This window comes from Camelina sativa, chromosome 1, assembly GCF_030686135.1.
Source record: "Camelina sativa cultivar CO46 ecotype springtype chromosome 1, ASM3068613v1".
NCBI classification, from domain to species: domain Eukaryota; kingdom Viridiplantae; phylum Streptophyta; class Magnoliopsida; order Brassicales; family Brassicaceae; genus Camelina; species Camelina sativa.
The window spans coordinates 16,895,014-16,920,073 of record NC_141880.1 but is presented as its reverse complement, the minus strand read 5'-3'; the positions used below and the strand labels follow the sequence as shown (position 1 = coordinate 16,920,073).

General features: G+C 36.6%; 5 protein-coding genes across 13 annotated transcripts; 1 reads left to right on the top strand and 4 right to left on the bottom strand.

The window, feature by feature from the left end:
• The first annotated feature begins 1,111 nt into the window (after positions 1 to 1,111).
• On the top strand, positions 1,112 to 2,865 carry LOC104793814 (uncharacterized). The gene is made up of 2 exons (XM_010520245.3): positions 1,112 to 1,399; positions 1,626 to 2,865. The coding sequence occupies exon 2, from the start codon at positions 1,682 to 1,684 to the stop codon at positions 2,768 to 2,770; it is 1,089 nt and encodes a 362-aa protein (XP_010518547.2). The 5' UTR covers positions 1,112 to 1,399; positions 1,626 to 1,681; the 3' UTR covers positions 2,771 to 2,865.
• A 428-nt stretch (positions 2,866 to 3,293) lies between these two features.
• LOC147950021 (uncharacterized) lies at positions 3,294 to 3,941 on the bottom strand. Its single transcript, XM_087460232.1, has 2 exons — positions 3,553 to 3,941; positions 3,294 to 3,462 (listed from the first exon to the last, which is right to left on the bottom strand). The coding sequence occupies exons 1-2, from the start codon at positions 3,869 to 3,871 to the stop codon at positions 3,404 to 3,406; spliced, it is 378 nt and encodes a 125-aa protein (XP_087316358.1). The 5' UTR covers positions 3,872 to 3,941; the 3' UTR covers positions 3,294 to 3,403.
• Positions 3,942 to 4,587: 646 nt separating this feature from the next.
• Positions 4,588 to 6,514, bottom strand: LOC104793798 (uncharacterized). The gene has a single exon (XM_010520231.3). The coding sequence runs from the start codon at positions 6,039 to 6,041 to the stop codon at positions 4,827 to 4,829; it is 1,215 nt and encodes a 404-aa protein (XP_010518533.1). The 5' UTR covers positions 6,042 to 6,514; the 3' UTR covers positions 4,588 to 4,826.
• A 523-nt stretch (positions 6,515 to 7,037) lies between these two features.
• Positions 7,038 to 9,789, bottom strand: LOC104793777 (serine--glyoxylate aminotransferase). Of its 4 annotated transcripts, none has more exons than XM_010520214.2 (5): positions 9,141 to 9,789; positions 8,257 to 8,776; positions 7,808 to 8,174; positions 7,423 to 7,633; positions 7,038 to 7,330 (listed from the first exon to the last, which is right to left on the bottom strand). In XM_010520214.2, the coding sequence occupies exons 2-5, from the start codon at positions 8,744 to 8,746 to the stop codon at positions 7,193 to 7,195; spliced, it is 1,206 nt and encodes a 401-aa protein (XP_010518516.1). In that variant the 5' UTR covers positions 8,747 to 8,776; positions 9,141 to 9,789; the 3' UTR covers positions 7,038 to 7,192. The 4 variants fall into 4 exon arrangements, with proteins under 4 accessions (XP_010518516.1, XP_010518509.1, XP_087316347.1 ...); XM_010520207.2 differs by having other exon boundaries at positions 8,257 to 8,781; positions 9,141 to 9,435; XM_087460221.1 differs by having other exon boundaries at positions 8,257 to 8,781; positions 9,054 to 9,155.
• Positions 9,790 to 11,982: 2,193 nt separating this feature from the next.
• LOC104709447 (protein CHROMATIN REMODELING 5) lies at positions 11,983 to 23,983 on the bottom strand. Of its 6 annotated transcripts, none has more exons than XR_015562797.1 (31): positions 23,631 to 23,972; positions 22,161 to 22,996; positions 21,950 to 22,017; positions 21,324 to 21,743; positions 21,016 to 21,240; positions 20,825 to 20,908; positions 20,472 to 20,531; positions 20,241 to 20,344; positions 20,020 to 20,071; positions 19,590 to 19,653; positions 19,047 to 19,140; positions 18,874 to 18,961; positions 18,629 to 18,763; positions 18,220 to 18,411; positions 18,065 to 18,132; positions 17,610 to 17,703; positions 17,388 to 17,512; positions 17,247 to 17,310; positions 16,872 to 17,078; positions 16,049 to 16,291; positions 15,856 to 15,966; positions 15,530 to 15,616; positions 15,260 to 15,439; positions 14,869 to 14,949; positions 14,519 to 14,760; positions 14,134 to 14,289; positions 13,859 to 14,036; positions 13,590 to 13,771; positions 13,154 to 13,495; positions 12,960 to 13,053; positions 11,983 to 12,779 (listed from the first exon to the last, which is right to left on the bottom strand). XR_015562797.1 is itself a non-coding variant. In XM_087460197.1 (31 exons), the coding sequence occupies exons 2-31, from the start codon at positions 22,888 to 22,890 to the stop codon at positions 12,388 to 12,390; spliced, it is 5,166 nt and encodes a 1,721-aa protein (XP_087316323.1). In that variant the 5' UTR covers positions 22,891 to 22,996; positions 23,631 to 23,983; the 3' UTR covers positions 11,983 to 12,387. The 6 variants fall into 6 exon arrangements, 4 of the variants coding, with proteins under 4 accessions (XP_087316323.1, XP_087316329.1, XP_087316330.1 ...); XM_087460197.1 differs by having other exon boundaries at positions 14,519 to 14,764; positions 23,631 to 23,983; XM_087460203.1 differs by having other exon boundaries at positions 14,519 to 14,764; positions 21,016 to 21,227.
• Positions 23,984 to 25,060: the final 1,077 nt, after the last annotated feature.

The window sequence follows — 25,060 nt, the reverse complement described above, 5'->3', positions numbered from 1 at the left end:
ACAAAATCCCATAGCTATAGGTGATTATAGATATTTGAGAGAATCAGATTTACCGCTTTGTAATAAATCAGTAAAACAAAGATATTGAGTATTATCCAAAACTATAGATGATTAAAGATATTTATATAGTGAAGAATGACGATCTCATTAGATTGAATAGACATGGGCACATAAACCGAAAATGAACAAACCGAACCGAACCAATAAGAAAAATCTTATTTGGATCGGTTATCCACTAAACCAAATACACAATTAATTTTCTATACATTTGGGTTTAGATTGATATTATTTTTAGGTATATTTCTGGGCCAAAGCCCATTAGCTATAAAAATTTAAATTATAATAGGTTTAAGGGGAAATCGACTCTAAGACACTAAATTTAAGGGTCACAAGCTAACGCCATCTAAGCTATCCCAACTTTGTGATTATAATTTCCGAGTGATATATATAAGGTTAGAATAAGTTTGGATTTTTAAAAAAAAATTGAGAATCAATCTGAATCCGAACGAATCCGAACCGATCCAATCCGAAAAACATTCAGATTTTAAATGGATTCTATACATCTCAATCCGAGAAATTCGAAATCCAAAAAATTTGATCCAATCCAATCCAATCCGAAAATCCGAACATTCAGAGCTAAGATTGAGATTGATTTGAAGAAGGAGAATAACATATTTATTCATCTCTCAGTCAGTAAAGCTCTAATATAAAAATCATCATATAATCAATAACTGATTACATAACTTCCTTAATTTAATTAGTGAATAATATAGATATTTATTATCCTTCTTTTTAAAAATACTAAATATATATTTTTGGATTTATAATTTCCGGTATTTCGATTAACAAAATATGGAAATTTAATTGGTTAAAGAATTTTACACGTGTAAGCTTATTGATATAATTAATAAATTTGGCCAAAACATTTATATGTTAGTGACTAATTTTAAGAACGCAAATTTTATATAATAAAATATAAGAGAATTTTATAAAAGCTTTAAATAAATTTTTTTTTTCAAAATTTGACATCATTTTGGTGTATGTTTTTTTTAAAAAAACTTACTAATCCTCATTAGAAAATGTTCTATTATTAGCTTTGATATATTTTAAGTTTTTTGTTTTTTTTTTTTGTTTTTTTTTTTGCTTCCCTTTACCCTGTGTTTTTATTTCGATAATATCTGTGGCGTAGATTAGAGGGGTTTAGCGGTCGTTTTACATTCTCCCAAATGGTGTGTCTCTCTTTTATAGCGTGAGAGAAGAGAGAGGAGCTGTGACACAAATCGAAATCGAAATCGAATTGAGAGCAGATAGAGATCACGCTTCTGGGGTTCTCCTTTTCTTATCTCATACACTTGAAATTTCGAAATCTGAAGCTCCAGAAATCTCGACAAAAAAAAAGGTATCATTTTTTTCACATTGTTATCTGCGTTTTGTGGGTTTTTTTTTTTTTTTTCTTCTTTTCGTTGTTTGAGATTCTGTATTGGGGTTAAAGGGTTTAGAAATTAGATTATTTTGAATGTTAAAGTTGGAACCTTTGATGTTAGGACAGGGGATGATGATGAGTTACTTTAGTCAGATTTGTTTCATTTTGATCTTTTAATCTGTTGTGTTCTTGTTTTATGCAGAGGGGGAGGGGGAAATAAAAAAAAAGATTATGAGTTGGTGAGTTTCAGAAGCATAGATGACGACGATTCGATCGTTGCGTAAACCACCTTCTATAAAACTTGTGTTTCCAACTCTGATCATACTTTTCTTGACATGTTTGTTTTGTATCTTGACAAATTTGCAAACCATATCGTATCTTTTCCGTCCGCTTTGGGATAAACCGCCGCCACCTTTCAAACGGATACCTCATTACTACGCAGAGAATGTCTCCATGGGACATCTTTGTGAACTCCATGGGTGGACACCTCGGTCAGAGCCTAGGCAAGTCTTTGATGCCATCATTTTCAGCAACGAGCTTGACCTTCTCGAACTCAGATGGCGGGAACTAGAGCCTTACGTTTCAAAGTTTGTGATCTTGGAGTCAAACACTACGTTTACAGGGATCCCGAAGCCTCTTTTCTTCGATTCCAATAGGGAGGGGTTCTCGTTTGCAGAGGGTAAGATAGTACACGGAGTGTTTCCTGGGAGAAAGCGTTACAAGGGGCAGCCGTACGAGGACCCTTTTTTGCTGGAGGGGCAACAGCGTGTTGCGATGAACTGGTTGCTCAGAGAAGCTGGAATCTCTGATGGAGATGCTGTGATCATGTCAGATGCTGACGAGATTCCAAGCCCTCACACTGTGAAGTTTCTACAGTGGTGCGATGGTATACCAGATGCAATGCATCTAGAGATGAAGGAATACATGTACTCCTTCGAGTTCCCGGTTGATTACAGCAGCTGGAGAGCCTCTGCACATCTATATACTAGGAAGTGGACTCAGTACCGCCACTCTCGACAGACTGACTTGATACTATCCGACGCAGGGTGGCATTGCAGCTTCTGTTTCAGACGACTCAGCGATTTCGTTTTCAAGATGAAAGGTTACAGTCATGCAGATAGAGTCAGGCGCAAGGAGTTTTTGGATTATCCGAGGATACAGAGACATATATGTAAAGGTTATGATCTCTTTGATATGCTTCCTGAAAAATACAGTTTCAAAGAGTTGATTAGTAATATCGGACCTATCCAGCGTTCTGCTTCTGCGGTACATCTACCTGCCTTTTTGATTCAGAACGCTGCTCGCTTTCGGTTTCTTCTCCCCGGAGGCTGTATCCGAGAACCCTAGCTGAAGATAATGTACAAAAATAGAGAAGCACTAGTTTCTTGTCACACACCAACTTAATCCGAAACAACGGATAAATAAGAAATAGATCTTTATCCCATCTTGTGTCATTTTTTTTATGTTTGCGCCATCATCATCATTCATCCCACTCTTGTAGCAATATAAAGATAAGCAAATCTGAAAACGACGCACTGGAGACATAGGAGGTAGGTCACATAGCTTATATTGGGAGACTCATTATGAACGTCAAAATCAGAATCAGTAACGCAATTATGAACCTTTCCCATGGCTGAGAGTTAATGTTGAACTTTGCGGACCTAGAAAGATTTGATCCAGTTAGGAATAATATAATACTATATAGTAAGGGTAATAATCTCAATACTGTTAAAAAAATTCAAATAACAAAAATTAACACATGATACGAAGAGTTGTGTTTCTTTATTGTAATATCTTCCTTATGATTTGTAAGAAAATGTTTTGCATAGACTGTAGTAAAATGTTGTTTTTTAAATGTAAATTGTACACATTTTTGTAATTTGTTATATTTTTCTTAACCAAATACATATCAGATTTAGAACATGATTTATCATTAAACTCTCCTTGCAACAAGGTACAAAAAATGAAGAGAAAGAGTCTTTAAGTATCCCATTGTGTTTTTCTGCTCTGAATCTGATGTACCTTCGGGACTTTGTAAACTGAATTATCAAAAGAAATATGAATTAGATGATGAAAAAAACTTGTAAGAAGTGAGAGTTTGAGTAGTGTATATAAATAATGATACTTACTTCCGCAGTAAGATCCAGGGACTAAGAGATCGCCACATGCATGAGAGAGTTTGGAGAGCTTATTTACGTCAAAGTCTTTCAAAAACAGTTTTGTGACGGTTCCGCATATACATTTCATCTTGTTCCTTTGTATACTATCACAACATACTTTTAATGGAAAAACCCAAGGAACGCCAAGCATGAGAGAATCGCCACAATAATCATATTCTTCAGAAATCTCTGTCTGAGTACACGAAGCATCATCAACCTGCAAGGATGTTATTCTAGTTACCAACAATGTTATCGTGAGCATAGAGACTATAGTATAAGCTCTCATCATTTTCTCTATTTTTTTTATTCTCGTATGTGCATTTGTCTTTGGAATATTTATCGATGCTTTGATAAATATATATTGTAAACCCAATGTAAGGAATATTAAATCTCACAATTATAAGGAAAAACAAAAATGGTCAATCATTAGAAAATAATTATTTACTCATTTACCTTTTTTCATAAAGTACCATATTGAGAATTCAATATCATTGAATTTTTTGTTGAAACTTGAAAGTTAGAGAACAAAAAATACAACCCATAAAATTACTTACTCATTTATCGTTTTGGTAAAGTCAACATAAACTTGACATTTAATGTAAGGAGTAAGATTTACAATTACATTAAAAAAATAACCAAATCAATAATATTGTTGCACATTAGCAACATAGAATTAAATATGGTTCAACATATGTACCTAATAGGCAAAGCATTTCACTGAACTTTTATCTTTTATTTTTAAAAACTCTTATAAATCAAGTAAAAAAATCAATTTTGAAACAAAGATTTAGGGTTTATATTCACTACACATTTGAATTTATTTCTCGTACTTGTATGAGATATTGGTGATGCTAGGTCGCATGTACGCGAATGTGAGGTAGGAAATTTAACCACTGGAGAATAAATCAAGCTAGGCGTTTGTTTCATCTCGACCATACAAGATTTTAACATAGTAAATCCAATATCGTTTCATTAAAAAAAAAAAAAAGAATCTACATGTACACCTTTTTCTTAATGAAAAATGATTGACATAAGTATTTAATATTCTTGAAATCATAACGGCTTGAACCAAATTTTTTCATGTTTACTAGAAAATGTAATGGGATAAATAAAAGTACCTTTTTCCCTGGCTTACTAGTATAAATTTCATGATTGAGTAGCAAAATCGACAAGCTTGAAAAATAGAGAAATATAATGAGAAATAAATCATTTAGAATTGAAGGAATATTTGTTGAAGTTTTTATTCACTTCTTTTTCTTCTTCTTCTTGGATGCTTTTTGTCCACTAGAGCCACCACCACAAACAATGGAACACTCAATGCCACAAATGTTACCAAAACAAGAAAACAATCCATTATCTCCTCCTTTCTTGTTGTTCCTCCCACCTTGCTTCGCGAGCGGAGCTCCAACCATCTGAGTATTTCTTGGGACGATTTCATTGGGCTTGTAACTTGATTTAGGGTTGAAGTTAGAGTTTGTTTTGTAGTCAGAACTTGGTTGATAACTTGAACCCACGTCTACAACCACTGGTAGATTGGCTTGCCACCTTTCTAGCTTAGAACGAAGACCCTCAACGCTTCGTTCACCAACACTTATCACAGTACTTTCCGCATCTTTCCCTGTAAGAGCCTTCTCCTTTGCAATTTGGGCAGCAACCACTGAGGCTGAAGGACCCAAATCAGACTCGGTAATAACGATCGGTCTTGACCTCATTGGTGTTCCATATTCGATATTGTTTCTTTTGGGAGTATATGCTGTCTTGTTCCTTGGCCTCATCGGTGTCCCATACACGATTTGTTGCTTTTTTTGCCTCAACAATGTATTTGGTGTTTTCCTCTGGGGCTCGTACACAACCATCTGAGAGTCAGATGAAAACTCATCTTTCTCAAAACCTGAGTTTGTAGTAGAACTCACACGGGATTGTGTCACCTTCCTTGGCGAATCCACCATTGAGCTTGTATCGCTTTTAGACCGTCGAAGCCCTACAGGTTTTGAAGATATGTTTTTCTTGTGAAACAACAAATCTTCTTCAAACAATAGAGGCATGCTTTGGCCCGAGTTATCGATAAGCCCCACCGCAATGTTTAGGAGGCCGTGAGGGCGGCCCGAGGCACGAAGAACCTCTAGGGTAACAAATCTCATAGCTGAAGAAGGGCTGACAAGGTCACTTATTAAGGCTTGTACCGTGCCAACATGAATGTCTTTAAACCAATGTAATGCATAGATCTCTATAACAACTATTGATGTGGCATCGTAGAGTGCTTCCTCATCAAGACGAAACACAAACTTGTCGTTCCATGTAGGGCTTGTTCCACCCGTATTGTCGACTCGAGTCGTCAATTTACGCTCTGGATCAATCCAAGCGATAGCATAGGTCTTCATACACCGTGCCACAGGCGCTAATTCTTGGGCCGAAATAATATTCAGCTCCAAGATTTGACAAGGTGCAAGAAAAGACATTTTAATTTGTTCTTCTTTGCCAAAACTAAAATCTGAGAGAAACAAAAGCAAATGGAGAGGGAAGAAATTTATTTTCGTGGTGGATACAAAGACAGTTCCGTCGTCGTCCTTGGAGGGGACGACGAAGGAAAGCAATGCATGAAGATGAAAATGGAAAAGCAAATTAACAAAGACACCCAAAAATAATAACAAGCAAAAAAAGAATAATTTTTTTTTTTTCGTTTATTTAATTTCTTGTTTTTGGTTTTTGTTATTTTAGAACACCGAATCATTTGCATTACTTTCCGTTGACTACTATTTTCTTTCAATAATCTTCTACCGTTATTTTTAGATCTCTCTGTCCCTATTCTCTTAAATCTTATTCAAGGTTAATTTCTGTTATTTTTCTGAATAATTCTGGAATTTGTAGACATTTGTAATTGTTACAATTAGAGATGTACTTATAAGACAAAATAGAAGTTCTGTGTGGTTCTCTTTGGTGTGTTCTTAGCAAGTAAACGATTGTAAGTAATTATTAAAAAAACATACGGTATGATTGAATGAGAGTGTACTAGGCTACTAGCACATCGAAATGATTACCATTGGTTTGGCTATGGATTTTTTTCTCTTTTTGTATATACAAGGCTATAGCCATGGTTCACTATGTGTCTATGTTATTAGGGATAAAAACGACGTTAAATTTGTTTTTAATTCACAAGGTAAAATCAAATTAGTAACCCAATATTTGTAGAGAAAATGTCTGCAGTGAAGTATTTTGAAGAGAAGGAATATGGATAAGAGAAAATGCATCACTGTTAATCTTCAGAAACAAAGATGTCGCATGTTGGATAGCCAATTTACTCCTACACACACAAACAAATTCCAAAATGTTTTTAACTAGACGAATACCATCTTCCAAGACATTTTAAGACTCATTCTCGGTTCCACTTAAGATCGTAAGAGCATCAATCCCTCATCTCATACCCATAAAAATGAACGTAATGAGACAAAGTTAACTGTGAGTAATAAATAATTTGACCTTTTGTTTAATAAGTTTTGGTGATAGCAAATTAAAAACATAGATAATGTAGTAAAAATATAGGAGAAAAGAGAAAACATGAGAGTTGTTTACATTGAGAGGAAGAGAAGGAGAGAGAGAGAGGAGTAATGGATTAGATTCTAGAGGGAATGAGAGGGATGTGGTTCTGAAGATAAGTAGAAGCAGCTGCAACCCCACTTCCCATTACAACTGGGTACCCAACATCCTTCAGTATCATCTCCACTCCAGCAAGACACCCCAAAAGTTGTAACTACATTTGATTATGTAGTCATGTTTGATTAGAGTTTGATAAATTAAAATTGGATTACACTAAGCTATATATAGCTCATATATAGTGTGTACCTCATTCACGTTTCCAAGGTGTCCAATTCTGAAAACCTTTCCAGCAATTTTGTTGAGACCAAGACCAAGACTTAGGTTGTACCTCTGCCATGCCCTTCTCACAATCTCCGAACCGTCTATATGTGGGGGCACCATTACTGCTGTCACTGTGTTACTTATCCACTCCTCCTTCTGTGTGCAGTTCTTCAGCCCCCATGCTTCCACCGCCAGCCTATGTACATGACCATATTAAACAATCAAACTCTAGTGATAATGTATAAGTAAACTATTAGAGATCACCAATTCGAATACTTGCATGGGAAGAGGATGTATATATATGCATATGTTCTAACCCCTGGTGTGAAGGATTTATGGATCAAAAGCGTGTTACACAGCTAAACTTTACCTGGTGGCCTTTCCAAGACGAGCATGACGGGCGATTATATTCTCAAGTCCTTCCTCAAAGATAAGATCAAGAGCAGCTCTAAGACCGTAGAGGAGTTGAATGGAAGGTGTGTAAGGCCAATAGGTTCCCAGCTTATAAAACTTGAGGTAGTCATTCCAGTCAAAGAATACTTTGAGGGATTTAGAAGTTTTGGTAGCTTCCAAGGCTTTGGGACTGGCGCACACAATACCAAGTCCTGTTGGAAGAGATAAGGCTTTCTGAGAGCCGGTCAATGCCACGTCCACTCCCCACTCATCCATTCGGAAATCAAGAGCACAAATGGACGAGACACCGTCCACAAGCAGCAAAGCCGGGTGCTTGTAGTGATCTGTGTTTACGCTTGAGTTAGTGAGATTTAAAACAGAGAAACACACAGAATACAAAGAGATGATTTGTGAGGAGTTAATAACCAAGGAGGGTTCGGACAGCAGAGATGTCGTTGGTAACTCCGGTAGCTGTCTCGTTGTGGACAATGCAAATGGCTTTGATGGAATGATTCTCGTCTTGTGAGAGCTTTGAGGCTAAGACTTGGAGATTAGCACCTTGTCCCCACTCACTCTCAACCACATCAACATTGAAATTAAGCCTCTTCTGCTGGTCAATCCAAAGCAAGCTAAATTGTCCAATCAGAAACGAAACGATCCTGTCACCAGGAGATAACGTGTTGGTCAAGGCACTCTCCCAAGCACCAGTCCCTGTGGTGGGAAACAGAAACGGTGTCCCAGATGTGGTCTTGAATATCTTCTTCACGTCCTCCAACAGGGTTTTTGTAAGTGCTGGAATGGCCGGTGACCGGTAATCCTCGTTGTTCCGGTTCATCGCCCGGATTACCGGTTCCGGTATGTTCACTGGTCCTGGTACAAACAGATGGTGCCTCCCTGGTCCATACATATAGTCCATTTTTCCCCTTTTCTTTTGAATCCTCCTTCTCTGCACTGTCAAAAGATTACAATCTTCTAAATAAATATAGACAATCTCATCTTTGACCCAAAAAAAATAAGATAGAACCAAAACATGTGGTATACGCAGCATATATGACCATATGGACTATTGCAAATTTGCTACTATCAACTCCAACAAACAATATAACACAATCATGAATCATCCATACATATATAAAATACACCGATCATATCTCATTTAAGCCAACAAATATGTATATGCGTGTTACAAAGAGTTCTAAGAAGTTTCATGGGCAAGATCATACATATAACACAAAAAAGAGTAACAAGCGGAGAAAACTAAGTAGTAACTTTGCAAAATCGGAAAGAGAAAGAGAGAGAGCGAAGTTAACCTCTGAATAACTCCTGAGGGGCCTTTTGGACTCCTTCGTCTTCTCAAACCTCCTCTTTAATATATCTTCTAAAATTTATTATTTGTTTATTTCTTTTACATGTTTGTACGTATTTTATTTTGTAGCTTTGTGTATCCCAATCAAGTAGCTTTGCCTTATTGGAATCTTAGACGCGTGGCAGATAAGAGCAAAGTTAAAAATCTTTGCGCTTACGTATGGCTCACAATGCATTTGTACTACCTTTGCATATTTGCCCTTCTTGTTTCTTTCTTTTGTAGTTTTCCCCCATTAGTTTATTTTGGTCTAGCTTAGTAGTTTATTTGAAAGATGAGAACTCTAGTTTGAGTGATGTTTCCGAAAGACATAATACTAAAAGCTACTTTTGAGCTTACTGAGATTAATTTTCGTACCGAATTTCGTGACTGAAAGGAAAACGTAGTGAGAAAAGGATGAAGTTAACTTTAAAAAATATTCGGGGATAGAAAAAAAGTTATAAAAACACGTAGGGAGGCAATTGTAATAAGGAAAAGTACGTAAGATGAGAGGTGGAAAAGGGAAGAGGGGGAGATAAGGAGATAAAAAGGGAGACAGCCACACAAGTTGGTTTTGCAACAAAGACCACACGACCGAACGCCGAATCCTCGGGCACTTCTTCACTATCTCTCGCTCTCTTGTTTTATGATTTAGGATTATTGCCACTATATGACACACACACAAAAATAAAATACAAAACTATATTTAGCTATTGAATGTAATATGGAGATTTTGTAAAATACAAACTATATTTGGCCAGTCAATTAGGATGTTTGAATATTCGTTTCCATTTAAAAAAAAAAATATTTGGAGTTAAAAATATTGTTAACATATTTTTTAATTATTATTTTTTCTGATTTGTTAACATAGAGTTTTAAACAATTTGGAACACTGTAAAAATGAAAAAAAAAAAAGAGAAGGAATATATTTTTTTTATTGATACATTTGGCTAAGAGGCTTCCTATATAAAAGAGAGGATTACTGAAAAGATATGCAAATAAGTGAATATTCGATGATTTGTGCAACAACATATAACGGAAGAGATATTCGTATCTCCCATATCCGAATGAGTAATTTTACTTCATATCAAAAAAAATTAGAAACTATTTTTGAGCCGAGTGACAAAATTGAATTTAGCTATTCCTTTTAAAGATGATCTTTTTCCATTTAAGTGTTTATATGATGCTTGATTTATCCAGCTAACATTATGTTTATGTGATCATTTGATAATAATTTTTCTATATTAGTTTGAGCCATATCATTTTCTATATTATTTTTTTCCTTGTAATACGTTTTTTTCTTTCTATGTAGACATCTAACACATCATATTGATTCATATTTTTCATTATGTATGCATGTGGTCAATTATTTTGGAGGTAAGTATAATTATTTGGCGCACTAATATTTGTTTACAATTTATTTGGTTTGGTTCAAGGCATTTTTATGTTGTGGCTTCCTATTGTTTTTGCCAATGTTTGAAGATTTGTCTGGGAGGTTGTGGTCGAGTGGTAGGGAGCGGAATTGGGACGCTACAACGTTTCAGGTTCGATTCTTCTGTTGCGCGAAACTAAGTCACATTTTTTTGGACACCTTTACACGGATATAGGTCTATCTAACAGCCCATTTGAATATCCGGAGAAAGGGTCTATCCGTGGGCTGCACCTCCCCAGAAATTAGTCCCGAACCCTCCATAAAGCCTGGGGATTTACTCTGAGTTAGAAAAAAAAAAAAAAAAAGTTTGAAAATTGCTTTGCTTTGCGTACTCGCCTCTTCCTTGCGTCTTGTTTGTGCTATAGAGAAGCTAGTAGGGCTATTGGCTTCTGGTGTATAGTATTGAATAGTTTTATTTTACTCTGAGTTGTTGACTTCGAAGATGAACTTGGTTAGAGGGAGCTTGCACCTTTTGTATTATGGCATGTGAGGTTCTGTTCTGAGAAAGCTTATGGATTGAAACGAAGAAACAATCTCACATAACGCAGGGAGAGTTTGTGATCGATGTTTTGGAGCTTTACAGTTGACGGCTTGGTCTCGGGCCTCCTGCAAAAGGTTTCTATAGCTAGTTAGTAGTCGTATCGAGGTGTCTTAAAATCTGCATCAGCCCTTCTCCTTTTGCAACTCATTCGGGAAGGACAATATAAACGTCATCGCTTCATCTTGTTCCCAAAGCTTCTTGGCTTGGTTGAGTAGATGGACCGCAAACTTAGTTTAATTACCGTATTATGCTTTCATGTTTTAAACCTTTTTTTGCCATGAAACCATATGTATAGGTTTCAATTCTTTGAAGTGTAACCTAAACTTTTTTCATTTTCAATGAAATATTTACAATTGAGCAAAAAAAAAAAAAAATTTGTTTACATATACAAGAATAGCAAATGATTATATTTTCTAGAAGTTCATTTTAATATAACCTTCATTTACGCAATAAAATTTTACTCATACATTTTTTCTTGTTTGATAAATCTTTATTCAATGTCATTTACCCAATTAACTTTACTTTGCAATACCATTTATAATATTAGAGTTAGGAACATCCAACTTAAGAATGGAGGAAATTTCAAATTCCTTCTTTCCAAGAACTTTGGTGCTGATGTTAGCGGGTGAATCGATATTGATTATTGACACAAGATGTGAAGTAATTGTTCCACCACGTAAGCGAGTATTTGCTTTCCACCAGTGTTTCTCTTTTTCTAGTTTTTAAACTTCGAGTCGAATTAAAAGGCATCTGAATATAAATCACTTGTACACAAACAAGTAACAACTATACAAACTATGGCGTATTCTCAATGTAAAGCGTAAGAAACACAGAATATAAGTAAAATAAAATTAACAAAACTGGTAATGTACAATTTGCTCTAGCCCGAATGGGTAACATATATATAGATATAAGGAAATAGAGTTCAGCAACTCGACTACATCCACAACTATTTTATACCTAAGCAAACCACCTGGTAAGTGCTATCTCTTTGTTCAACAACAAACTTATGGCTTTCTCCGGTATATATCATTCCGTCAGCGTCAGCATCAGCTAGTCAGGCATGCCAATCTCCAATATTAGCAACCAAAACTGAACATATTGCTGCTGTGTTTCCGACTTTTTTTTATATGAAAAAAATGAATCTCCCGCGTATCTATGTTGAACTTCTAAATCCATGATAAAACCAGAGTCCAACCGGCAGATGCACCGCATATTGTATTGTACCAGAACAGAGTAAACTTATCTCGGGGGAAATCCAGTTTGACGTGCCCGATGGCTTCTATCCAATGGTCCAGGGCCGAGTATTCCCAGTGAGTTAGAGTTTGTTATCGGTGGTCGCTCAGACTGCACATCGTTTTCTGTTCTTCTTCTCCGTTTCCAGGCTTCAAACTTTGCTGTGTCAATGCCCTTGTATACCTGCTGCGATCCTTGCGAATTCCCTGCTGTTTTGTATTTTTGTTGCCTCTGGAAGTTCCTAGAACCAAAGCCAGCAGATGAGCCATTTAGGTGCGATGGCCCGACCCCTTCCTCTTCTTCTTTCTCCTGCTTCAGTTTGGAGTATATCTGATTGAGTCGATCCCCCGACAAATTTGAGAAAGTTGAAACATAGTTCCACAATCTCATTGTCATTCCTGCATTTTGATTCCCCGTTAATAATACAACCGTGTGCATTAAAATGGTTATCTGAGTAAAAGAGTATTTTGCCACTTAGAGGCTACCAGGGTTTATCCAACTATCACCAACTTTTGATTCCCAAATTTACAAAAAAACAGAAACCTGGCTGCAGAGTAACCAGAGGTTGCATTACTTACTATCTTGCTTATATAAATCTTCTTCGTGTTCTACGACAATTTCATCTATTCTTCGCCCTACAATTTCCAGATATCTCCGGATTTTGAAAAGCACCTGTGTAGTAACATAAGGAAGTTTTGAGAGAGATCAGATAAAGACACATCAAAGTGCCACTGCCACTATCAACGATGGAAGGAGTAACAAAAAATGAAACCTTCTCCTTTGGCAGATCTGCACTCGTGCTTTGCAATCTTTGTAGACGTCCAAGAGTTTTGATTTCATCAGCCAAGACATCTTCACACCATTCCATCCATTTCTGCTCCTTGAACTGCTCGTAAACTTCCTCATCATCAGACATTTCTCCTTCTTCCTTTACCAACGGCTCAGCTTTTTGGGTTTTCTGAGGTCCATCTTTTGTTGATATGGCAGGACCCGATTTTCCTCTTCGGTCTCTGGCAGGCGCTTTAAATTGATTGATAAGATTATCCTTAACCTTTTTGGAATTTTTACGGGATGCTTTTGCGTTTGTATTTTTCCCTCCAGCTGCAGTCAGTTCCTGTGAAAAGTGAATTTCATACTGTTAATCTCTTCTTCAAGGAACGTTATTACAAAATTAATAACTAAGAGAAATCTTAGCAGGTAATATGCACCATTTCCAGAAGTGCAGTGGCACGCTCCTTTAAGTTTGGAGCACGAGGTAGAAAAGTCTCATGGTGTTGAAGTTCAACAGGAGCAATCTTCTTTGCAAGTCCAAGGCTCTCATCTAATCTAATCTTTTCCCAGTTCCCAAAACCATGATAAAGTATTCCCAGAAGCAATCTCGCATCATCAACTGAGAACACCAAATAATAAAAAGAATTTGGATGAAAAGACATAAGACAGATGTTGATATGATAATATTGAATTAGGTTACACATACTCTGATTCCAACCGCAACCCTTGGACCAATTTGAAGGTTTAAGGTATGACAACACCCGGAATTGTGAAATTGGATCATCATATCGACTAATGCGCTTCGATAGGAGTTGCAGCCCTTGCACACGTTTTAATAGTTCGTTCGCTTTTACTGGCACACCAAAGAAATCCAACACAGGACCCTGCAGAGGATAGAAAACAGGAAAAATCCAAGTGAACAACTAGGAAAAGTGGAAAACAAAAGAACCTCCAATTCAGATGGTTTATTTCAGGTTTTACCTTTGGTTCAAAATTTCCTGTTTCAACAGATTCCTTACAACCATCAATTAACGCATCAAACAGCTCAACTTGTGCTTCCTCCGGGGCTGCTTCAACAACACCACCCACCTCTTCTGCAATACATGCAATTTGGTTATGGTTCCCAAACTTCATGACCTGAATTGTAAACCAGATATGTAACAAGCGTCAGTTCAATAACATCATGGTGTAGAAGTAAGTAAATCAGTCAATCAATCTTGGAACTACTCAAACTAAACTTAAAAACTAAACCGAAATCATGAAATCATTGAGGCTGAACAAACTGAAGAGCCTTAAATTTAAATATTTTTCCAGTACTTAGAAAATATGCAGAAAGAAACATTAGATAAGAATAACTTTGACGTACAGTTCGATAAAATCGCTGCGCATCTCTCTTAGGAAGATTTCCATAAGACCAGCCTCTCACTTGAGCTGAAGTCCCCTCTAATATTGGGGTTGAAGGAACAAAAAATTCAGTTTTTCTGCGCTTCTGACTTCTCTCTGTATGCTCCGGAGGCTCAGATCCTTTCTTTTTCCTTCTGCTAGTCCTGTCAGGATGGCTAGGATCCACATAACTCTTTGTACTCCTAGCAGCCCGTGGTGCAAGAGCTTCCTACACAAAGGTAACACAAGTTTAGAAACTGAAATATATTTAATCTGACTATGTGAAAAAACCTATGACATAGGAGGCACTCTTGTAGAAGTTAGCATTTTTACTTCGGCCGTAACCACAGATTCAGGTTTTATCCAGCGACTCCAGAAGGACCCATCATCTTCAGCGTTGCAAAAGTTGGCAACCTAAATGCACAGAGAAGTTAGCAGAGTAAAGAATTTCACCAATAAAATAAAAAGGATTTATCCCCAGAAACGGTTTCGACGACCCCAGAAGGACAAAACAAATACTTAAAGCAGCACTTGAAAGACAATTTTAGTAACTTGATAAAGACCTAGAAGGACCAATCCTGAAGGACAAAGACGTCTACGGGTGCCTAATCGTCGCACCGAGAATTCAGCCTTAGAAGCAAAAGGATAGTCTCGGGCTGCTTTGCATCTATTAGGTTCACCTCAAACTAAAGACAGAAAGAGCGGAAAAAACATTTACACTTGCCTTAAAAGCACCTAACAGCTCGTGTTCTGTTTCACCAATATCCTTTTCCTCAACTTGCTCTGCCCTCTCTAGGATTTCATCAATATCCATACTCAACAGCCGCTTTTTACTTTCCTCATCATTTTTCTCCTCTTTAAAAAGTTCTTCCGCTCCAAATCTCAATATTGCAGAAAGCTCGTTCTAGAATACAAAACATGTGTCAGACTCACAGAAATGAAACCTTTGAAGGAAACAAAACGGCCACGATAAACATTTAAAAGATGCTCTCACCTTGTCAAAATTACTTCCCTTTTTAGTTTCTCGCTTCTCCAGCCTACCCTCAGCATTCAATTTTTGAATAACCAAATGATCAAGTACCTAAAGAATGGTGGACCAAAAAAAGTTACAGCCTGCTATAATAAACCGAAACTAAGATTATTGAACAGCCCCAAAAAAAACAAAAATAACAAATATTGCAACTTAAGAATTGGTGACAGCTCTCTGAAGTGAAATCATTTCATGAAGGTGAGAGGATGCAGAACTAAGGAATTCATTGGTGCTGCTAAAGAATTTATGCAAACATAATCTGAGCATGGATCCGTCTATAACTAGTGTACCATTTTTCTTTTCGCGCGCTCCAGGATCTCTTCTTCAACACTTTTGCTAGTGACAAATCTATAAATGTTCACGACCTCTTGTTGCCCAATTCTGTGCGCTCGACTCATAGCCTGATATATGAGGGTTGGGATTCCATTAATAATTATGAAGAGTAATAATCCAAAAGGTAGCGAATTTTGTTGGAGGCAAAACCTGCAGGTCATTCTGTGGATTCCAATCAGAGTCAAATATAACGACTGTATCAGCAGTAGCAAGATTGATACCCAGTCCACCAGCTCGGGTCGAAAGAAGAAAGCAAAAGTCGTCACTAGCAGGTGCGTTAAAATGATCCATTGCCTGCTGACGCAGTTCTGCCTTAGTACTACCATCTAGTCTCTGGAACTGGAAACCTCTAAGAGACAGGTATTCCGCCAGGATATCTAACATTCTTACCATCTGCAAGGCAAACAGTGCAAAAATAATTAATTCATAAAATTCAAGACATAATTTGTAAGAGGTAACAATGCAAAAGAGCCAAACAACAAGGTGAAAGAGCTTCTAATCCAAAGAGCTCCAGTTTTCCTAAACAAATTTGATCACTTAACAGTTATAGAGAAAGCAACTTCTGTGTAACAGCAACAAAAGAGTCTTATACGTTCCAAATTTGTTTTCCTGGAAGTGCCATTCACACAACAAACTAAGCAGTACAACCAAATATAACGCAATGTACTAATCATATACAAATGATGGACCATAGGTATGATTTTGAGCCATCTGATGAGATATGGAAATAAGCATAACTGAAACAAGTTATCTAAAAAAATCATGATAGGACACATTACAGAAAAGAAAACCACGTACATGTTAATCAAGAGTAAATGTCACTGAATCACAATTGCGGGAAGATAAGCACAAGGTGCAGTATAACACAGTCTAACAAGGGAGCAGCAGGAGAATAGTGGAACTGATATATGACAACATTCATTTCAATAAAGTAAAATATCCACTAGAAAGAATAGAAGTCATTGAACCGCACCTGAGAGAAGATGAGCACACGATGCTTAGTCTCACGCAGTCTAACCAGTAGCTTGTCTAGGATAACTAGCTTTCCGCTGCTTAGAATAATTTTATCCAGCTTAGAGTTATCGTTTATATCACCCCCATATCCATGGTCTGCACTCTCAAATAAGAAAGGATGATTGCAGCATTTCTTCAACTCCACCACGATGTTTAAAAGTGAAACCTGTTGATTGTAACTCAGAGATTGTTAGCTTGACAATTATAATACCTGCAAACTTAAGAAGTTGAATAATCATTAAAGTAATCCACCCAACCTTAAGTGCAGGGGAAAAGGAATAACTATTTCATAACCATAAATATGAGAACCTAGGTGCATCATAAAGTCACCCACCTGATTACCGCGCACCCCTTTATTTAAATCACGGAAGTTGCGCTCCAGTATCCACTTGTAGTACCTAAAACAGAAAAACAGAATATAAGTCACAATATTTAAAGCTACCCAATCAAAAGTGTCAGCTGAAGTTATGCTTACTGTTTCTGAAGAGGGGACATCTCAACTCTTAGTATACGTTCGATTTTTGGAGGCAACGACTTCTCAACATCTTTAATCACTCGTCGTAGAATATGGGGTCTCAATTCTAAATGAAGATTGGCGAGCTAAATTCCAAAAAAGTATAAGCTAGTGGACGACTGAATAATAAATAAACTATACTTCATTAAGGCAGCATACTATTAAGCAACGGACAAAGCTTACTTCAGATTCATTAAATGAGCTAAGGTTCTTGTAGTTTTCAACAAACTCATCCTTATTCTTAAACTTGCCAGGATCAAGAAAGTGGAGCAGAGCCCTGCAAAAAAATATATAATAAGTCGTTTATCATAGTTGCAAAATACAAAGGAATAATAGTAGCATATGATACAAGAAAGCAGTCCATGTATTATGTTAGCAACGAATCATTATGTCAAGAATTTTTTTTTTAAAAAAACCCAATATAAGCTTTGTCAGTAGCATTAAAAACACATCATCAGAATTTTCAAGAGCACGGCTTGTATTAAAAAGGGTGGATCCACATATAATACAAAAATCAACATTGTAAAAGATTATAAGCAAACAAAGACCATAAACTTGCAAGTTTCAGGATTAATATGAATCCGAAATAACAAAAAAAGGTAATCTTCAGAGAAACGCTTAAAAGGGAAGCAACATACCAAAGCTCTTCGACACTATTCTGTAGTGGAGTACCAGTAATTAGCAATTTGTTCTTTGTACTAAATTCCTGAAACAGATAAGATACGCCACTAATTCTGAACAACCGAAATCAGAACCATGAAAATAGATAAAAGTTCTTTAAAAAGTCACATACCAAAAGAGCTGTGTAGAGCTGTGCCTCACTATTTTTCAGTCGATGTGCTTCATCCACCATTAAGTAAATCCACTTAATCTTGGAGAGGAAAGCTTTATCCTTCAGAACTACTTCGTAAGTAGTCAACAGTGCATTGAACTTTATGGGACGGCCTACTTTCTTTTCATTGTAAAATTCGTATTGCTGACATACCTGAAGCCAGTAATTTACCAAAATCAAAATTCTACACCAGAGGGAGAGAGGGATAGAGACGTTTATATGCTAATAATATATCTATTACTATAGAAAAACTGTTGAGTAGGCCAATAAATGAAATAAATAGATAGACAATGGGCATACAAGAGGAACTCTTAACACCCTGAAAATTGTTAGAAGCTATATCATGAACATCATATGTTTTGTTACTCACTTCTCGACTAGCTCGGGTGCCAACATATACTATTATATTCATGCCAGGAAGCCACTTTCTAAATTCTTTAGCCCAGTTAGCTAGAGTTGACAAAGGCACAACAACAAGAAATGGACCTGGGATTTGTTGGGTATTCTGAGAGAAAAAATTAAAAGAAAAAGAAGAGAAATCTTAGCATGAAAAGTGGTAATGCTAAGAAAAAGAAAACTTGAATGCTCGCTGGAAAAAAAAAAAAGAATTCTCACCTGCAAAAACCCAAGCATTGAAACCGACTGAACTGTTTTACCAAGACCCATTTCATCAGCCAAAATGACATTAGTATCATTAAGCCAGCTGGAAAATAAAAGGAAGCGAACCATTAGACCAAGCAGACAAGTAAAGCATCACCAGCAATTAGGAAGGGAGATAAGTGACACACCTGTTGACAAGAAAATTCAAACCCTCCAGCTGATAGTCCCGTAGAGTACCTCCACTTAGCCACTCAGGCTGCTCGTCAAGCTTCCTCAAACTTGCTACACAGAACAGTAACCAAAACTAAGCATTAGAAATAGATTTTTCACCTACCCTATATCTCAGATATAAAGTGGGAACGGAAGCATACTTTGGAATCACATACAAAACAGAGAATTACTACATTCAAAATAAACATAACAAAGTGACAGAGCATAAAAATCAAAGTGATGCCTCTCTTAAGTATTTCGTTAAATTTTCTATTACGCCGGCTCATTCACATTCTTATGTGAATAAATAAAAGACAAAGACGCTGTAGTTTATAATCAATTATAAATGATTATCCCTTTTGGATTGGAGAGACGAAGATGCAGAGACCAGACTAGAAATAACCAGGCAACAAGTTAAGGCGTTTCTCTAATGAAGATTATTATTTTTATATGTTTTCAATATAACGTAAAAACAAAGGAAAACTATAAAACTAATGATTTTATGTAAGTATGTAACAAACCTTTTCCTTTTGTACGCTGCTGTTCTACCATTTTCCCTTGCACTGCAATTGAAACTTCACGAGCCTGAATCATAGATATAAATTACCTCAAGTATTAAAGCAACTTAATTTTTTTATGGATCTGACTCTGCACAAATAGACCCATCTATACACTAGTCTAAATATAATAGATTAGGAATTGACAAGTATAATAGCACTGTTAAATAACCTGCACATTAAACTGACTAAAATAAGTTGCTTAATATTTTGTAAGCATTTGTATTTCCTTCTAGAATATCTGTGTGCTATAAACAAGAAGTAAACTGCACTTGTTGAAGAAGTGACATCAGTCACGTCGTGACTACGAAATTTGAACCCAATATTCTTATTACTACTAATCAGAGGGGAAAAGAACATAGTTGGAGAATTATAACAGAAAATCAAACTCTACCTTGTACTCATCAATAGCAACTTGTGCAAATGCTATATCGACATCCTTCTCCCTAAAAATAAAAAAACAGGAAGAAAATGATACTTGAGGGGTAAATGAATCAATAATTACAAATTCTAGATCATTTATAGAATGCGTCTCAATTTATGGAAACAACACTCAATCACTACAAAAAGAAGGAAATAAGAAACAAGATCCATCCAGAGTGTTAGAGAATATACCAAGTTGCTTCAGCATAAGATAGCCCTTGCCACTTAACTAGATACTCTGGCACAACATCCCCTAAACCATCTTTGCTGATTCGATCTGCAATTATTCTTTCTACCTAAATAACACACATAAATTAGCTCACATCAGGAATATTCCAATATAAATTGCCAAAGCTATAGTTGTAAACAGCAGTGGATAAGATGTGAAATTAGATTGCAAGTCTGATGGATCGAAAACACTACCTGACTATTCTGCTTAATGATGTCCAGATCCATTTCTTTGCTCACGTCATTGACCTCAATCTAAAAGGTGAAAAATATATCAAGTGAAAGAATTTCAGATTTATATACCATGATAACATTTTTGACAAATCTATTTGACATATCCCAATACAGACTATGGCAGCACGTGTTTAATATGATAATGCCAAAAGTACAAACTGAAAAGTATCATCTATCGTGGTAAACATGGTTTCACAAGCGAAATAAGAAATATAACCATGATGAGGAACATCAGGGATGCATCTTATGGCATTCTTCCTTGTACATATAAGGATAATAAAAAGCAGAAAATCTTCCAGACATTCAAACATTACCTCCTCTCGTGAGAGTGCTGTCCTATACCTAATCTCCTCCGTCACTTTCTTCGTATAGTTAAGAACCTTCTTATACCCACTAAGCTGCAAGAGCACAAACATACGCAACAAAGCAAAAAATTAGAAACGAAAATAGTATCATCACAAATAAATGCAAAAGATTGATTAAAAAAGGTGTCGAAAGGATGTACATTTTGGAGATCGCTCAACGTTTTCCACTGACAATGCAAGTGTGATTGGCCTTTCCATTTTATAAGGAATTCCATTTCATTCCAATCTGACTCAGTATCAAACAGTTGGCTAACTAAAACAGGAACTGTTGATTTGTTATTTGTGTGAGCATCTTCACCCATACCCTTCGGCTGATGCCAGAGCACTTTTTCAATAACATCCGGATCCTCCTCTTCAATGTCATCCTAACGAGCACATATCAGACAAAAGGGCAAAACAGAGAATATAAGTTCATTAAATAGCAGGGCAAGGATTCCAAAGATCATACCTTTTGGTTTTTACGATTTCTCCCATCATCCATATCTTCACTGTCTTCACTCTCCACATAAGAGACTTTACGAACTGATCGGGTGGAGCTGCGAACTTCACTACTCTGTCCTATGTTATTGGTTGACCTACCATTGTTTTGTCGGAGAGTTGTGCCTCTTCTGGCTAGGCTTCTAAAACCCTCATCGTTGTTATTATCAGAGTCCTCCTCTGAGCCATCATCTTGATATGACGTTTTCCTCTTTTGTCGATTTGAAGCATGGGATGATTTTCGTTCAAGTCCAGAGCTAGATTTCCGGAAACCTTTACTCTGTTGCCTAACCTTGGGCTTTTTTGTACCATAGTCATCCTCGTAGTCGGAAAGATCGATATCATCATCACTCTCAGGATCTTCATCAGAAACGTCCCAACCTTGGCCATGCTATCAAAAAACAACCCAGTTGTAAGAATTCCCATCAAAACTATAACAAGTTAAAAGGCTAGAACACAACATATTAATGAAAATTATCCTTCCGAATAGTAAACTTAGTTAAGAAATGGCTCAGAAAGTATCTCCATTCTTTTGTTCAGTTTTAGCTTCATTGTGAAGGATACATATCTTAACACAAGAATTGTATGAAGTCAAACCTTTTTCCTTGCACCACCATCATCAACAGCATCATAGGGCTCAAAGTCAGCATCTTCAGGGTCATCCTCTGATGAGAAATAAGATCAAATATGTTACTGAAGTTCAGACCAAGCACATGGCGTGGGAAGTGCTCAGTGGAAAAAGCATAGACACAAGTTCTAACAAACAATGCAGTCAAGCTATTTAGGAGTAAAAATTGAAAGAGTTTACCATCTTCCTCCTCTTCATAGTCTATATCAGCATCACCATTGTGTTCATGATTACTATTACTATAGTGAATGTTTCTGTGAATTGCTCTTGAGGCCCTCGAGTTGCTATGGATAGCAGATCCTGTCTTCGGCAGTGATCTAGAATTTGTGGGATTACTATACCCTTTGTAGTGCACATGGTCACTTTGATTATCTTCATCCTGTTCATAATATTCATCAGACAACATTTCATCTGCAGTGACATCAGCTTGACCACTTTGATGCTTGTTCATTTCAGTATCCTCGTCATTTTCATTTTCAGAATCTAACTTTTCACTACGTTCATTTGAGAGATTATCTTCAGAATGGTAAGCTTCTTTGTAACCGGATTGTGAATCTTTGGCAGGATCAGAGCCCTCTCTCTGTCCCATTGGCTGACAGTCTTTCCAAAAAGTGGAACCCCACCTCCCTGTGACACCCATTCTCCTAGCCGAAGGTTGATAATGGGAATCCACAGGACCAGCTACATCATCAATTGCTGTCTGATTTTGCTGCCTAATACTACATCCTGGTTCTGGGTCACTTTGATACCGTACATCCATGTTCATGTCAAAGCCTCTTTCACTATAGGTACCATCCACATCTTCATTCAAAGGTGAAGTCTGAAAAGTGGCAGCATTTTGCGGCTCCTCATTTTCATCCACAACATTATGTGACACAGTATCGTTAGAGTAGTTTCTAAAGAAGGCCATCTTCTCACATGAAGCCAGCAACTAAAGTAAGCTCTCTCTCTCTCTCTCTCTCTCTCTCTCTCTCTCTGGCTTGCAGTCGGCAACAATCTTCAAGGTCTCAATAGAACTATGAAAGAAAAAGAAAAAAAAGACAAATGAGTTATTAAGCAAAAATGGTTACAATAAAAACGAGACTTGGTTACGATTAGCAGGAAAATAAGAGCAGCAGAGAGAATGTTTAAACTGAAACTAAGAATATCCCAGAATCCGAGGAGCACGTGACATGACATCTGCATCAATGCCAAAACAAAAGCAGATCTAATGGAAGCTGATGTTCAGATAAACAAGGTAAGAAGATGCTGCTCGCCTCCTCTGCAACGAGAAGAAGAAACAGAACAAGGATAAAAAAAAAAATGTCTACGCAATCACTTCAGTAGGAAAGCAAGGTCGAAGACAGATCCACCACGCAAAACACGATTAAAACTCGAAATCGAATACTAAAGCCCTCTAAATCTCGAATTGTCAAATTGAAAAAAGAAAAAAGGTAGATGAACCCTAGAATTAGGTATCCCATTAAAGAGAAGGAGCACAACAAAGGAGTTATAGAGAAGAAGCTTATTTCAAACACACAGTCACATAAGAGATGATAAACTCTCTGAGGCGGAATGAATATATATATATATATATATATATATATTGTTTTTTTCTTCAGAACAAAAACAACTTGATTTGAAAATCAAGCACGGTTATAAGAATCTCACCGGACAATCTAATCTCTTCGAAGCCGAATTCAAAATTACAGAAACTGGAGAAAAAGTTTCGTAAACGTTTCGAGGGATTTTTTTCGCAAGTTTGTATCGGACTCGAGAGAAAACGGATTGTGGTGATGGTAGATCGTAATAGAGAGGACGGAGAGGTCGGCGAGGTAGGTGAAAGACGATCACCGGTGTCCGAGTTTTTTTTTTGGATGGATCGTCGGCTGCGAGAAGAAGAGAGGTCTCGGGAGGATTTTGAAGTGAGAGAGAGAAAGCGTATATTTTTGTGTTTGGGGAAACAGAGAGATTGGGTTATCGGACGATTAATAATATTTTGTTTTTTTCTCTAATCAATCCTCATTTTATTTTCCTTTTTTATATAATTATATATATGGACTGCTCTTTATTCTTTCTTTTTTTTATTTTCTAATTTAGGGTTAGGGTGAAACTTTTAACTTTGGAGAAATTGTAATTTAAAAGGTTAAAATTATATGAATTAGAATACATATGTTCATCACCCCCTTACTCGAATTGATGTATGGGAATTTGGATGGAGAAACAAATTCAGCTCTATCCTATTTGGAATGGCGCTTTGGTGGAGATTGAAGTGGAAGTGTCGTTATGTTTTTAGTACGAATAGTAATATCAAGATAGAAGACAGCTTGTCAAAGATCTAGTATTAGTGGCTAACTTGGCGCAACGAGGTCCGAGGGCAAACCTAGTGAGAGTGGAACAGATGGTATCGTACGTGAAGTATCACAAGGCAGGGGTGGATGAAACTTAACACCGATGGGGCATCCCATGGGAACTCGGGAATGGCTACGGCCAAGGGTGTGATGCGGGATGCTTCCTGGGTTTGAGGAGTAGGTTTTAAACTAAACTTAAGGATATGCTCGGCATCGATAGCAGAAGTATGAGTGTTTACTATGGTATATATATAGCCTGGAGTTTGAGGTGGATTCGGAAATAATGGTGAGGTTTCTTAAGATAGAGATTAGTAACGCTCATATGTTGTTGTTCCTCGTATGGTTGTGTCATAGCTTCATATCAAGGGACTGAATAATTTTTGTTTCTCACGTATAATCGTTTGGTCGACAGATTAGCAATCTGTGATTTTTCTTTACACTAAAGTTTATTTGTTAGAAAAAAATTCTAGTTGTGTTTGCTCCAATTTTGTCAAAAGATGTCAGGGGTGCTTTGCTCCCAAGTAAGTTTGTACTTACTTTTCTGTTCTTTAATAATATGTATGGGAGGCTTGATCTCCCTATTTTCTACCATAAAGAATTGTTCATATAGTCGCACCAAGAAAGTTAAACGAAAAATATATAGTCAAAATACATTTTCGGAAATTTTTTGATGATTCTGTTTAATAGTTTAATTTAACATGTGAATTTAGGTTATAAATAAAGTATATAAAATATAAATTTGATTTAAGT

Coding starts and splice junctions, on each gene's coding strand:
- LOC147950021 (XM_087460232.1), bottom strand. CDS start 3,871: ATGATGAGAGCTTATACTATAGTCTCTATGCTCACGATAACATTGTTG. Junction 3,463..3,552: donor CCCTGGATCTTACTGCGGAA/GTAAGTATCATT, acceptor TTGATAATTCAG/TTTACAAAGTCCCGAAGGTA.
- LOC104793777 (XM_087460207.1), bottom strand. CDS start 8,979: ATGATCGGTGTATTTTATATAT. Junction 8,782..8,957: donor GATCGGTGTATTTTATATAT/GTATGGATGATT, acceptor ATCTTTTGACAG/TGCAGAGAAGGAGGATTCAA. Junction 8,175..8,256: donor TGCTGTCCGAACCCTCCTTG/GTTATTAACTCC, acceptor GCGTAAACACAG/ATCACTACAAGCACCCGGCT.
- LOC104793798 (XM_010520231.3), bottom strand. CDS start 6,041: ATGTCTTTTCTTGCACCTTGTCAAATCTTGGAGCTGAATATTATTTCG.
- LOC104793814 (XM_010520245.3), top strand. CDS start 1,682: ATGACGACGATTCGATCGTTGCGTAAACCACCTTCTATAAAACTTGTG.
- LOC104709447 (XM_087460197.1), bottom strand. CDS start 22,890: ATGGCCTTCTTTAGAAACTACTCTAACGATACTGTGTCACATAATGTT. Junction 18,962..19,046: donor TTGAATTTTCTTGTCAACAG/GTGTGTCACTTA, acceptor TTTATTTTCCAG/CTGGCTTAATGATACTAATG. Junction 18,412..18,628: donor GCACCCGAGCTAGTCGAGAA/GTGAGTAACAAA, acceptor TACTGGCTTCAG/GTATGTCAGCAATACGAATT.